Genomic DNA, 12,984 nt, shown 5'->3' with positions numbered 1-12,984 from the left:
AGCTGCAGGGGCTGGGGGGAGAGTCACTGTATGGGGAGCTGTTCCCCGATACACCCAACCCTTGTGCATCAGACCTCCCATATCCAGACACCCCGCCAAGCCTCACTCGGTACATCCAGAACCCCCCTCAACAGAAAGGATGACCCTAGTCTTCCATACCAGAACTGCACCCCACTGAACCTCAACCCCTGAATCTGGAGCCCCACTGCCTCCAGACCACCCCCTGAGCTCCCTACACTCAATGTCCCACCCCCTGCACCACTCTGAGCCCCCACAGGCAGACCTCCATCCCACCACTCCCCCAGCACCCAAACCCCCACACCCAGACCCCTCTGCTGAGCGCCAGCCACCTTCACCTGGAAGCCCCTGCAGAGTCCCATTGCACCTGGAACCCCCACAACGAGCCTCTCTGCATCCAGATCCCCCCCACACACATAGTCACCCTACCCCCACTGAGCTGCCTGCAGCCAGATTCTCCCCCACAGAACCTTCTCACCTCCACACTTGGATCCTGCCTGGTTGAGCCTGCCTGCCCCACACCTGGTGTGCTTGGTGCAGAGGGGCAGGGCCCTAGGGTGTTTCTGGAGCAGAATTTTAAAATATTGTGCACAGAATTTTTAATTTTTTGGTGCAGAATGCCCTCAGGAGTAAGGGGCCTGTAGGAATAGGTGCAAAGCTCCCATGGATTTTAAGTGTTCTTTGTGTATCTTTGAGAGCAGAATTTAGCCCTGGGGCATGCAAGTGTTCCATAAACCTTCCTAATCAATTGAATCATATGATCATAGAAGATTAAGGTTGGAAGAGACCTGAGGAGGTCATCTATTCCAACCCCCTGCTCAAAGCAGGACCAACCAAATACTTGGGTTACCTAGGGAGGTGGTGGAATCTCCATGTTTGGAGGTTTTTAAGGTCAGGCTTGACAAAGCCCTGGCTGGGATGATTTAGTTGGGGACTAGGTCCTGCTTTGAGCAGGGGGTTGGACTAGATGACCTCCTAAGGTCCCTTCCAACCCTGATAATCTATGATTCTATGATTCTAGCCCCAACTAAATCATCCCAGCCAGGGCTTTGTCAAGATGGGTCTTAAAAACCTCCAAACATGGAGATTCCACCACCTCCCTGGGTAACCCATTCCAGTGCTTCCCCACCCACTTAGTGAAAAAGTTTTTTTCCTAATATCCAACCTAAACCTCCCTCACTGCAACTTGAAACCATTGCTCCTTGTTCTATCATCTGCTGCCACTGAGAACAGCCGAGCTCCTTCCTGTTTGGAACCCCTCCTTCAGGTAGTTGAAGGCTGCTATCAAATCCCCCATCACTCTTCTCTTCTGCAGACTAAATAAGCCCAGTTCCCTCAGCCTATCCTCATAAATCATGTGTCCCAGCTCCCTAATCATTTTCCCTCTGCTGGACTCTCCAATTTGTCCACATCCTTTCTGTTGAGGAGGGCCTAAAACTGGACGCAGTACTCCAGATATGTCCTCACCAGTGCTGAATAGAGGAGAATAATCACTTCCTTTCATCTGCTGGCAATGCTCCAACTAATGCAGCCCAATATGCCTTTAGCCTTCTTGGCAACAAGGGCACACTGTTGAATCATATCCAGCTTCTCATCCACTGTAATCCCCAGGTCCTTTTCTGCAGAACTGCTGCTTAGCCAGTCGGTCCCCAGCCCGTAGCAGTGCATGGGATTCTTCTGTCCTAAGTGTAGGTCTCCTCACTTGTCCTTGTTGAACCTCCTCATATTTCTTTTAGCTCAATCCTCCAATTTGTCTAGGTCACTCTGGACCCTATCCCTACCCTCCAATGTATCTTCCTCTCCCTCCCAGGTTAGTGTCATCTGCAAACTTGCTGAGGGTGCAATCCATACCATCATCCAGATCATTAATAAAGATATTAAACAAAACCGGCCCTAAGACCGACTCCTGGGGCACTCCGTTTGATACCAGCTGCCAACTGGACATGGAGCCGTTGATCACTACCCTTTGAGCTCAACGATCTAGACAGCTTTCTATCCACCTTATAGTTCATTCAGCCAATCCATACTTTTTTAACTTGCTGGCAAGAATACTGTGGGAGACCATATCAAAAGCTTTGCTAAAGTCAAGGTATATCATGTCCACCGCTTTCCCCATATCCACAGAGTCAGTTATCTCATCATAGAAGGCAATCAGGTTGGTCAGATATGACTTGCCCTTGGTGAATCCATGTTGACTGTTCCTGATCACCTTCCTGATCACCTTCCTCTCCTCTTAAGTGCTTCAAAATGGATTCTTTGAGGACCTGCTCCATGATTTTTCTGGGGATTGAGATGAGGCTGACCGGTCTGTAGTTCCTCAGATTCTCCTTTTTCCCTTTTTTAAAGATGGGCACTATATTTGCCTTTTTCCAATCATTCGGGATCTTCCCCGATCACCATGAGTTTTCAAATATAATGGCCAATGGCTTTGCAATCACATCAGCCAACTCCCTGAGCACCCTCGGATACATTATATCCTGCCCCACAGACTTGTGCATGTCCAGATTTTCTAAATAGTCCTTAACCTGCTCTTACACCACTGAGGGCTGCTCAGCTCCTCTCCATACTGTGCTGCCCAGTGCAGCAGTCTGAGAGCTGACCTTGTCTGTGAAGACCGAGGCAAAAAAAACATTGAGTACTTCAGCTTTTTCACATCATCTGTTGCTAGGTTGCCTCCCCCATTCAGTAAGGGCCCCACACTTTCTCTGACCACCTTCTTGTTGCTAACATACCTGGAGGAAACCCTTCTTGTTACCCCTCACCTCCCTTGATAGATGCAACTCCAGTTGTGCTTTGGCCTTCCTGATTACACCCCTGCATACTTGAGCAATATTTTTATACTCCTCCCTAGTCATCTGTCCGAGTTTCCACTTCTTGTAAACTTCCTTTTTGTGTTTAAGCTCACCAAAGATTTCTCTGTTAAGCCAAGCTGGTCGCCTGCCATATTTGCTATTCTTTCTGCACTTCAGGATGGTTTGTTCCTGCACCCTCAATAAGTCTTCTTTAAAATACAGCCAGCTCTCCGGGACTCCTTTCCCCCTCATTTTAACCTCCCAGGGAATCTGGCCCATCAGTTCCCTGAGGGAGTCAAAGTCTGCTTTTCTGAAGTCCAGGGTCCATATTCTGCTGCTCTCCTTTCTGCTCTTTGTCAGGATCCTGAAGTCGACCATCTCGTGATCACTGCTGCCCAGGTTGCCACCCACTTCTACTTCCCCTACCAATTCTTCCTTGTTTGTGAGCAGCAGGTCAAGAGGAGCACAGCCCCTAGTTGGTTCCGCCAGCATTTGCACCAGGAAGTTGTCCCCAACATTCTCCAAAAACCTTAGGAGGGAGTCCCCGACTACCACCGCCTGTCTCCTCCTCTTGGGAGTGGTGGTCGTGGAACCCTCATCCCTAGGACAGGATAGCCCATGCCTTCCAGTCGATGGGGTCTCCTTCTGATCCCTTCCCTCGGATGACTCTTCCAAACCATTCTCCGCCATAGTACCTGTGCAGAGAGCCTGAAAATTGCTCTAAAGAGCTCAAGATATATCTTGAGACTGCTGTAAGTTGCTTTTCAGGACTGGTGCAGTGGCCCAGGAATCGGCTAGCTTTCATAGTCTCCAAATGGCTGGTCCTAAGGATCTAGTCCATTATGGCCAACAGTGTTTCTATGCCTGCCTTTCTTCTCAGGCTGATCCTTCTATGGCCATCTTTTCTTGGCTTTTTTTAAAGCTCTTCCTTTATTTTGCTAATTTAGGGTCAGATTGAAACAGGACCTTACGCAGGTAGAGAAAGCATAAAGAGCCTCTTCCTCTAATGCAGTTCCTGTCTTCTCCCCCCTGCCCTGACTCCCCTCTAATATCTCTGTGCTGCTCCATAGAGCAGAATTGGCACTCCAACTGCACTCTGGAAAATTCCACAAGGCATTATTCTGCCTCAGCAAGGCAGAGTTCATTCCTGAAGCCTGGTCTACACTTAAAACTTAGCATACATCGCTCAGGGCTGTGAAAAATTTCATGCCCTGTGTCGATGTAGTTAGTTGACCTATTCCTCACTGTAGATGCAGCCATGTTGACCTAGTTGCCCTCTCTTGAGGGGCTGGATTTACTACAGGGACAGAAGGACCCCTTCTGTCACTGAAGTAAGTGTCTACACTACAGCAGCCTAGCTGCAGCGCTGCATCTGTGCCACTGTTGCACTTATAGTCCTGACGTGCCCTAAACTTCTGCAGGAGTGGTACATCTCAGCTCTGTCCCTTTCTAAGAGCTGCATGCATTTTACACAATGAGCTACTTGTGGTTTATGTATTCTAGTGCTTTGTTTTGTTTGATCAGAGAAGCTGTTGATCTAGTGGTCTTAGATTATGCCTGGACTAAGGCACCTAGATCACACCTCTTCCCACTAACTTAGTGGTCTTAGTCCAGGCATAGGAACCAGGATTTCCTAAGACCTAATGCTAGGTCTGACATTGTGACACCAAGTCATTTAACTTCTCTATGCCTCACTTTCCCCATCAGTACAATGGAGACAGTACTTACCTAGGGGTACTGTGGGTATTGATTAATTAAAGTTTCTATGGTGATTTGAAAATATGTAAGTACTGCTTGTGGTTCTCATTACTGTGTATGAGCAGGAGATAAACCAATGTCTTGTTGCAGGAAAGGGAATACTAATGTGATCTGAAAGAAATATTTCTAAATCAATGGTCTGTTGTCAGTTGGAGAAAAGACTTGTGCAGAGAAGGCAGATAACTGTATATGGAGAAGATCAAAAGAGTTTTTTGAGATGTTAGGGGGCTTGAGAGCAAAGGGACTGAAAATATTACTTTTCCTAAGATATGACATCTGCACAGACGTTATATTTATGCCAATACAACATGCGCTTCATGGCTGGTACAGTAATGGAAGGGGTTCATAGTAGAGGCCTGAGGAGGGAAAAAGGGCTGACAGAAATGTGGGCATGCTGACCTGAAAGGGTGAAACATAGCTCGTGGTGAGTGAGAAATATCTAGAATTTAACAGCCTGGAGTGACCAACACAACCAGTTATCTTTAAAGTTATGAGCGTTTCATTCTGTCTTTGCCTGATATAATTCCAAGGTTTGCACCTATTTAGGTGAAACTGAGTTCATGCTGAGGAGTATTTGGAACTATTTTACCTGTTGTTTAATCTCAGTTTCCTAATATGCTGCTTTACTGTTTTTGCAATCTGTCAAATTTTACATGGTTCTTGGGATAATTTACTGAGGTAAATTACATCTCAAAGAGAGCTAAACGATTCATTAGCCCCTGAGAGATAAGAGGTGGGGTGGGGAGCGCTGTGCCCACATGTGCCGCTTCGGTTCTCTGTCAAAGGCATGGTCCTGGAGCCCAGTCTCCTGTGGTGGGGTCAGTGCTCTGACTCTGGTGAATCCAAAGTGCTCAGGAAACATTTGAAGAGACGAATTTGAACAGCAAAGTTGAAAGTCATCAGCAATATATTATGAACAGTTGAACCCTTGATGAGATGTATATACCATCCTCCAAATGCAGTTGATTGCTGGCTTTTTCCAGAAGCTGCCATTCGGAGAGTTAAGGCAAAAGTTAATAATGGTTCTTTTTTTTTTTTTTCCTTTCTTACAAACCTTTACACAGTGTCCCTTTTATTTCAACGAGCCCTTTGAGCAAACATGTCAAATTCATTCTGTGGGAAGGGCCAAATTACACTTTCAGTTATACCACTTATTAGATAAACTCCCATTAAGATGAATGAAGTCAGTTCACACCCCCTGAGCTGCTGTTTCGGGCTGCCTACGCCACAACAGATCACATTCAGAAGGTTATCATTGCAACCACAAGGGCTAGATATTTTTTATTTTAGGTTATTTATTTATTTATTTGCTAGAATCTATCATGGGTATTGGATTAATACATCAAGCAGACCAGCGGTCTGACACCCTTAACTAAAGTAGAGTAATAAAACAAAAATGTATTTCAGATGGAAAGGGAGTAAAGTTGATGGTTACATTTACTAACCTGTAATATTTTTGAAAGAAAAGATGTAATTGGATCCATCTGTAAGTCACCTGGTAAAAGGGACCTGTAATGAATCTTATCATGTTTATTTCCTTTGTCTTTTATCCTCCTAATCACTCACTCATTTTTGAGCTCTATATTGACTGTATGCTGGAAACGTTGCTGCGAATGAATGTGGAACATTTAACGTAACCTGGCTATCATCCAGACAATACTGTTTTGCTTTCTCCAAAAGCATTAGATGCCTTTGGACAACATTAGGTCTCAGTTAATTCAGTGGAAATCCAGAGTAACTCCATTCAGTAGAGTTAATCTAAATTTTAAACTCGTGTAAGAGCAGATTTTGCTCCCTTGGTCGCTTAGACAGTTTTCTTCTGCGTACTTTTTTCTCACACACATCATGCCATCCTGAACTACACCAGATGCAGCAAGATCAGATCCCAGGATCTAATCGTATGTTTTAAGAATTCCTGTTTGAGTACTTGGATGTAGAGGGAAAACATTATAGTTGTTTCCTTTTACAGACCTATGAAGTGTGCAGCATGCAAGTAGAGCACGATACATCTATTTGTGCTTGTAGCATACAACTACTCCTATTTGTATTTATGCCATGGCTATATCTTCTATATAAGCCTCAATAGCAGTGGAAAACTGTGTTTGTGCCAACTCATGAAACTTCCCTTAGTCACACAACCACCCTTGAGGCTCAGTATGCTGGACCAGATTGTTTAACTGGTTACAGCTGAAACCAAAGTTTTCTGCTGGATTTTGTCTGGCTTACCTCGCAATAAAAAACAGCATGCAGCAGAATGAGGGGAAGGTTTTATTTTGTGACTGTTGAGCTCTTTTTACTGTGCCACGGCTGACTCATCTTCTTTTGTGGCTGCTGCTGTTCCTGTTTTTTCTTATTGTTTCTCCCCCTCCCTCTCCTATCTGACAGGTGTAGAAGATGTAGTAGCAATAATGATTCCTGAGCCTAAAGGAAAAGAGATAGTGAGTCTGCTGGAGAGGAATGTTACTGTGATGATGTATATAACAATTGGAACACGCAACTTGCAGAAGTACGTCAGCCGTACCTCAGTGGTGTTTGTCTCCATCTCCTTCATCGTGTTGATGATCATCTCCCTGGCATGGCTGGTCTTCTATTATATCCAGAGATTCCGATATGCAAATGCCAGAGACAGAAACCAGGTGAGGAACATGTGAATGGGCTTTGGGATTTGTCCTGCATTGCTTAAAATGACCATTTATCCTCCCAAGAGCATCACCATGTGATTTTAAAGTTTAAATAAAAATTTTCTCTTGGGGGAAGCACTAATATGAGGTAGCAATTGACGAAAAGGGAAATGAGTTGTCTTAGAGAGGTGCTAACATCTTTGGGAAATCAAAAGACTTCCAGAAGGGTAGACAGGACTCAAGGAAGAGAAACCTATATAAATATGTTCTTTGCATAGACAGTAGGATAGGAAGCAAGGTGTTTAAAGGACATGAGTTTTCCTTTCTTCTCACCGTCACTACAACTGATAAATAATGAAAAGAGAATTAAATATTTGTGTACATTTGGCATTTACACACACACACACAATAGTATAAGAAATAATCAGAAAGATAATACTATATCTAAGGGGAAAGATTCCCTTAGTACATTTATCTAACTGACCTAGAAATGCATATAAATGAATCTAAGACCTAGTCAAAGGTGACTGCAGAACCGTAAGTTGGTGTACAAAAAAGGGGTGTGCCACAACTGAAGAGGGGGAAAAGAATGGAAAAGTGTTTTAATTTTAAAATATTTTATTCACAAATACTAAAACCTCTCTATAAGGGTCTTTGCATAAAGACATCTATTCTCCTCTCAGGCCGTTGACACTGACTGCTGAACATGTATATGAAGTAATGTTGGTTATTAGTAAATCATTGTCTGCAGGTATGGTATGGAAATGAATGGGATTCCAGGTGTAATTACTTGATTGCATGCACAGTTATGGTACCCACATGCAGAAACTAGGAACATATTCACTAGTATCCCCAAACTTCTGAAAACTAGACATGTTACGCCCATATTGAACCCATCATCTTTGGTGCGCTGTCTAAATTCCAGCGGAGATGATTACATTCTTACTGCACAAAATTCCATGCTGTATTTTCAGTGGAGAATTTATTCTTTACATTTCTAAGTAGAAGCTACTCTCCATCCCACAAACCTATCAATTTTGAACTATAACATACTTTAAAGCGGATTTTAATTTCAATAAGTACTTTTCAAGGGTTTGGGGAGGTTGCTATGCACAAACTAAAAATTCATTTTATGAATTTGATCTACTAAAACTGTCACCATTCTTGGGAACCAACCATTTGAGGTATTACAAACAGCTCTTGTCTAGAGCTGGGCAAATAGTGGATTTTTGGTTTGCTGGAAGTTGTGAAAAGTTAAAACAAATTTTCATTTTTGGGTCAAACCTAAAATGGCATTTTTTGAAAATTTTCAGTGAATGGAAATATTGGAAAAGCTTCAAATCAAAACATTTTGACATTATCAAAACAGCATATTTCAAGTCAAAATGCTCTCTGTCTCTCCTCTTGAAGCTGTTCCACTGTGTATAAATAATTAAATAGTCACAGAAGCAGGGACTCGACCTTGGGTCTCCCACATCCTCCATGAGTGCCCTAACCACCAAGTCTTAAAGTTATGCTCACTCTTTCCTTGGCCCGTTGGCTGTCTGTCGTTATTCATAGTGACAAGTCATAGTCATTCATGATGACGATGGATAGTCATTGGGCCAGGGAAAGAGTGAGCATGACTCTGCCTCTGGGTTGTTAGGGCCCTCACCTAGGATATGGGAGAACCAAAGGCAAGATCCATCTATTTCCTATTGTCAGGGAATTTGTTTCTAAGAGCTTGCTTTACCATATTATGCTGGACATATGCTATATCCCTTTACTGGTTCTTAGTTACTGCTACCATCTTTCATAAGAGAAGTAAAACCAAGTCTGTCGATTTGTGGTAATTAAAGATCCCATGGCATTTTGTTTGTACGATAAGGAGCTGATTATCCTTGGAGCTGTGGCCTAGTGCCAACTGAAATAATTACCCTCTGCCTAAATAAATTCTCTCTGCAATTTTAATAGGATACAGTATTCTTCATTTTCTGCTGTAAACCATTGTGTATTGTTTGTAAGATAACTGCCATGTTCCATCTCAGGGGGCTTCATGTCAGAGGTAGGTGAAATATCCCTCCCCATAGCCCACACACTGTGGAGAGTCCAAACTCACCCACTTACTGAGCTTTTGTTTGATTAGCATAGAAATTAACAATAAGATATCAAAGCTTGGCTCAAAACTACTTTCCAGGCTTGACTGCTTCTAATGTTCCTATTGAAGGACTATTCCCTCTGGACAGGGACAGGCCTGTCTCCCTTTTATCCAAGTGGGGTAATAAGTCAGTAGAACCCATTTAACCCTTTCCCAACAATCAAATACTGCTAATAGGGATGGATGTTTCAGGCAAGCAGTACCAGCCAGTATGCTATGATGATGATAGCAGTACACCAAAAAGGTTTTGAAGTAAAGAGAAGTGCTAATGTTGCTACTTGGAGAGTGGCATATAGGTTGATTTCTTGTCAGCAACCGCTATGAATATTGATTCAACACAGTAGAGGGTCTGCCGGTGCAGAAGAGTGTAGCATGCCTCCACCCTCAAAAGCCTCAAATTGGTCTGTGATTGCTATTTAATCCTAGGCAGATCATATAAAGTGAGTGTTTTTTAATTTATAAGTCAATATCTCATTAAGGTATAACATAAACAGGGCATGTTAGTGTGTTCGGTTGAGGTTCAGAAGCAAAGTTTCCTCAGGCAACTGATCTCTTACTCTCTCATCTCTATTTTACTCTCTGACTATTTTGCCTCTCTTCCTCCAATTTCTTTCTCCTCCTGCGGCTGGGGATTTTGACATGGAATAATGTCACACTCTGTAGCAAAAAAGGGGAGTCCATGCATGCAGGAGGCAGCCAAAGCAGTGCCTGTAGCAAGTGAGATGTTAGTCAGCTGAGATAGATAGAGGCTGCAGATTTTCAAAAATGTGGAAAATCCTCAGGAAGATAGGGAAGAAGAGCACAGATGGGGAGAGAGAGAAAAGTTTTACATCATTGGCACTTGGACAGAGGAAACCATAGCAACATGCCTGCTTCATTGTTTTTCTCTTTCATGCCTCCTGCGATCATTAATGTAAGGAGCTGACAAAAGAGCACAACTCAGACTTGTCCTTTCTGTGAGGGTTATCTCAGTTTTCCTAATGTTCTATTTTTCTTATCTTTGACATTTTTGTTTATGGTACAGGGATAGGCTAGCAACACTCCTGTCCTGAGATACTGTATCTTCTTGCGTGTATGATAGAGCAGCAGCTTGTATTTCTTTCCTTGGGTAGAGTTGAAATCTGACTCCTCTTGTCATGGTGCTCAAAGGCTTTTCCCATTATAATCATTGTGTGTGTCCGTGTCTTTTGTCTTTGCACAAAGATACTGTGCTTACTTGTAGAAAGTCCTGTACATGCTGTAGCACATGCATCATCAGCCAGGTTTGAGAAGTATGCATCTTCAGTTTGTATTTCATTTAGTCCAATAAAGTACAGCCCCATTTATCCAAAGAGCTAGGGTCACAGCCATAACCTTTTGGATAAATAGAGTTTCAAATTAAGGGGGAGCCAACCGGTTGTCCAGTTTAGAAAAGGCAGTATTCCCAGTCCCCACTCCAGAGTTACAATAAAGGCTGGCTTTACAGACTGGCTGGCTATCTCTGAAAATGCCAAGATCTGTGACTGAGATTCATTTAACTAGGGTTTGATTAAACAGATTTGAAGTCTTTAAAATCCAGTGCATTTAAACCAGGGGCTTGGGAAAGAAGGGTTAATATCCACAAACGTTTTCTGTGTCAGAGAAGATCCTAGACCCACTGAGGCCAACTATCCATGCTGAGATCTTTCATATTTGCTGTTTCTAGGGTTAGCTGCTAACTCACTAGCTAGGCTATCCAGAGCAGCTCACACCACCTCTCTGTAGACGGAGACTTTATAATTGGCAATTCAGGCACTGCATAGAAGGAATGGGATGAAGCAACAGACCATAAGCTGAAGGATGTGACATTAACCTGAAGGTTGTGATATTGTTGTAGGAAGAGAGCGTTTCTGAATTGCTTCGCTTGATTGCACCAACACACTATCCCAGTTGGTCCCCTCCCCCTGTGCCTTACCTTCCCCACAGATCCACCTGGACTAAGTCCTCTTCCCATTGCACTAGGTCTTCACTCCCTGACAAATGTGCTCCACCTCCTGTCTACTTCTCAAGAGTCTACCCTTTCCTTTCATTGTGACCTTCTTTCCCAGGCCCACCTCCTTTCCTACATGCAGGGTAGTTAGTAGCTCTGCCCTAATGGGATTGAGCTCAGATTCGAGAAGGAACTGACTGTGATCCATCTGGAGAGCAACAAGTCCACATCATGATCAGCAGTCAGAAAAATGGAGGGCTCTTCCCTCATGGCCTCCATGTTGTGAATTACTTTTCTGGTTGAAATTTACAGTTTCTTACATGTGCCCACAAAATATGTGCACATTGCTATTTTGTGCATTTACCAACGGGTAACTGTGTATGCAGGTTGGCAGTTAGCCAGGCAGTTATCCATGTGTGCATGTAAACATCTGCCAGTGTGGGCTTTCGCGCATACAACTATGTGTGCCAGCCGCATTTGCAATCGCATTTTCATAAATCCGTTTGAAAATTTGGGCCTCTAGTTTAAATTTCAGGCTTCCAAAATGTAAAGTCATCCTTACCCCAGAAGAAAAGAACAGGTTTAACTGTTGTCCCTGGTACTGGTTGGACTGTGGCATGGTTTAGGGTAAAAGATAGGTTTGATAGTCTTTCTGGTAAAGTGCCCAAGCTCTACTCTTTATCAGCCAGCCAGGGCAGGAACCAGGTGGCTGTTCTGATACCTGTTTGTACTTCCGTGCTGCTGCTTGTGCAAATGAACTGAATTCTTAGAAGGAAGTCATTGTAGCTTTTGGTTCTTTGCTCAGCTTGTTGTCGTGAATGGACATCCTGTATGCAAGAGATCTTCTCTATGAAAAGCAGTGAGAATTGTTTGCATCAAGAGACCTCAGGTTGTAGGGCTGAGCAGAAACAATTTGGGATTAGAAAACTGTGTTCTGGAAATATTCTGCAGAGTTACTTCTGCTGCCGCTCTCTTTGCCTCCTTCACAGCAGTGACATAGGTTAATAAAAATTCCTGTGTCAGTCTGTCAAACTACATTTTCCACTAGCACCTCTGGAGTTTACTCTGTGTCATGTGGGAACCCTGGGATAGGAGAGGGTGCTTCAGTGCCAGACGGCTGATAGCAGTATATGGCAGGAGTTGTCCATTACTCATTCCTCTTCTCCCTGCTTTCTTGTTAGGGAGGAGTTGGCTGTAAGTAAGTTTTGAAACTTTGTGGGCTCCATGATATTTTGGGGAATGGCTGGACCATGATGAGATATCATCAGGCAAGGAGACGCTGGAGCGAGTTCTGACTTCTGCCTGCAGTAGGGACTGCTCTGTTCACAAATGAGGAGAATTTCTATTTCCTGTGTCCACATTCAGTATGAGGATCCAGTCCAGTATGCTGTGTGTCTGTATGTTACCTGTGAGAGACCTACAGCAGAGAGCCTGAATACAAAGCTTTGGGTCATCGCATGAAAGGTATCCTCTTTGCAACTGTGGTAGTCTCCCAAGACAATGAGCTTTGTGAACTTTGTCACCATGTCAGATGGCGTTTCTCTTCGCTTGTCTGGGAAACGGTAAGTATGGCAAAGTATGCGCCCCAGTCTGGTCTTTGAACTCACAAATAACTTGTTCAGCACTAATGATATGCTCAGTGCTGTGCAAGGCACAGAGATCAAGACAATCCCTGCCCTGAGAAGCTAAAAGAGAATCTAAAAGACAAAC

The 12,984-nt window shown here is 43.6% G+C and overlaps 1 protein-coding gene across 3 annotated transcripts in view; it reads left to right on the top strand.

Annotated features, from left to right (window-relative positions):
• The window catches only part of RNF150 (ring finger protein 150), a 204,072-nt gene that overhangs the window by 129,073 nt on the left and 62,015 nt on the right, over positions 1 to 12,984 (top strand). For all 3 annotated transcript variants that reach the window (XM_073341206.2, XM_073341207.2, XM_073341205.2), the window contains exon 2: positions 6,954 to 7,204. In XM_073341206.2, coding sequence (XP_073197307.1) covers positions 6,954 to 7,204 — 251 coding nt within the window. The remainder of the gene's footprint in view (positions 1 to 6,953; positions 7,205 to 12,984) is intronic.

The sequence above is a fragment of the Lepidochelys kempii genome, chromosome 4, assembly GCF_965140285.1.
Source record: "Lepidochelys kempii isolate rLepKem1 chromosome 4, rLepKem1.hap1, whole genome shotgun sequence".
NCBI lineage: Eukaryota > Metazoa > Chordata > Testudines > Cheloniidae > Lepidochelys > Lepidochelys kempii.
Note: the sequence above shows the minus strand (reverse complement) of the source record. Positions and strands in the feature narration are given on the sequence as shown.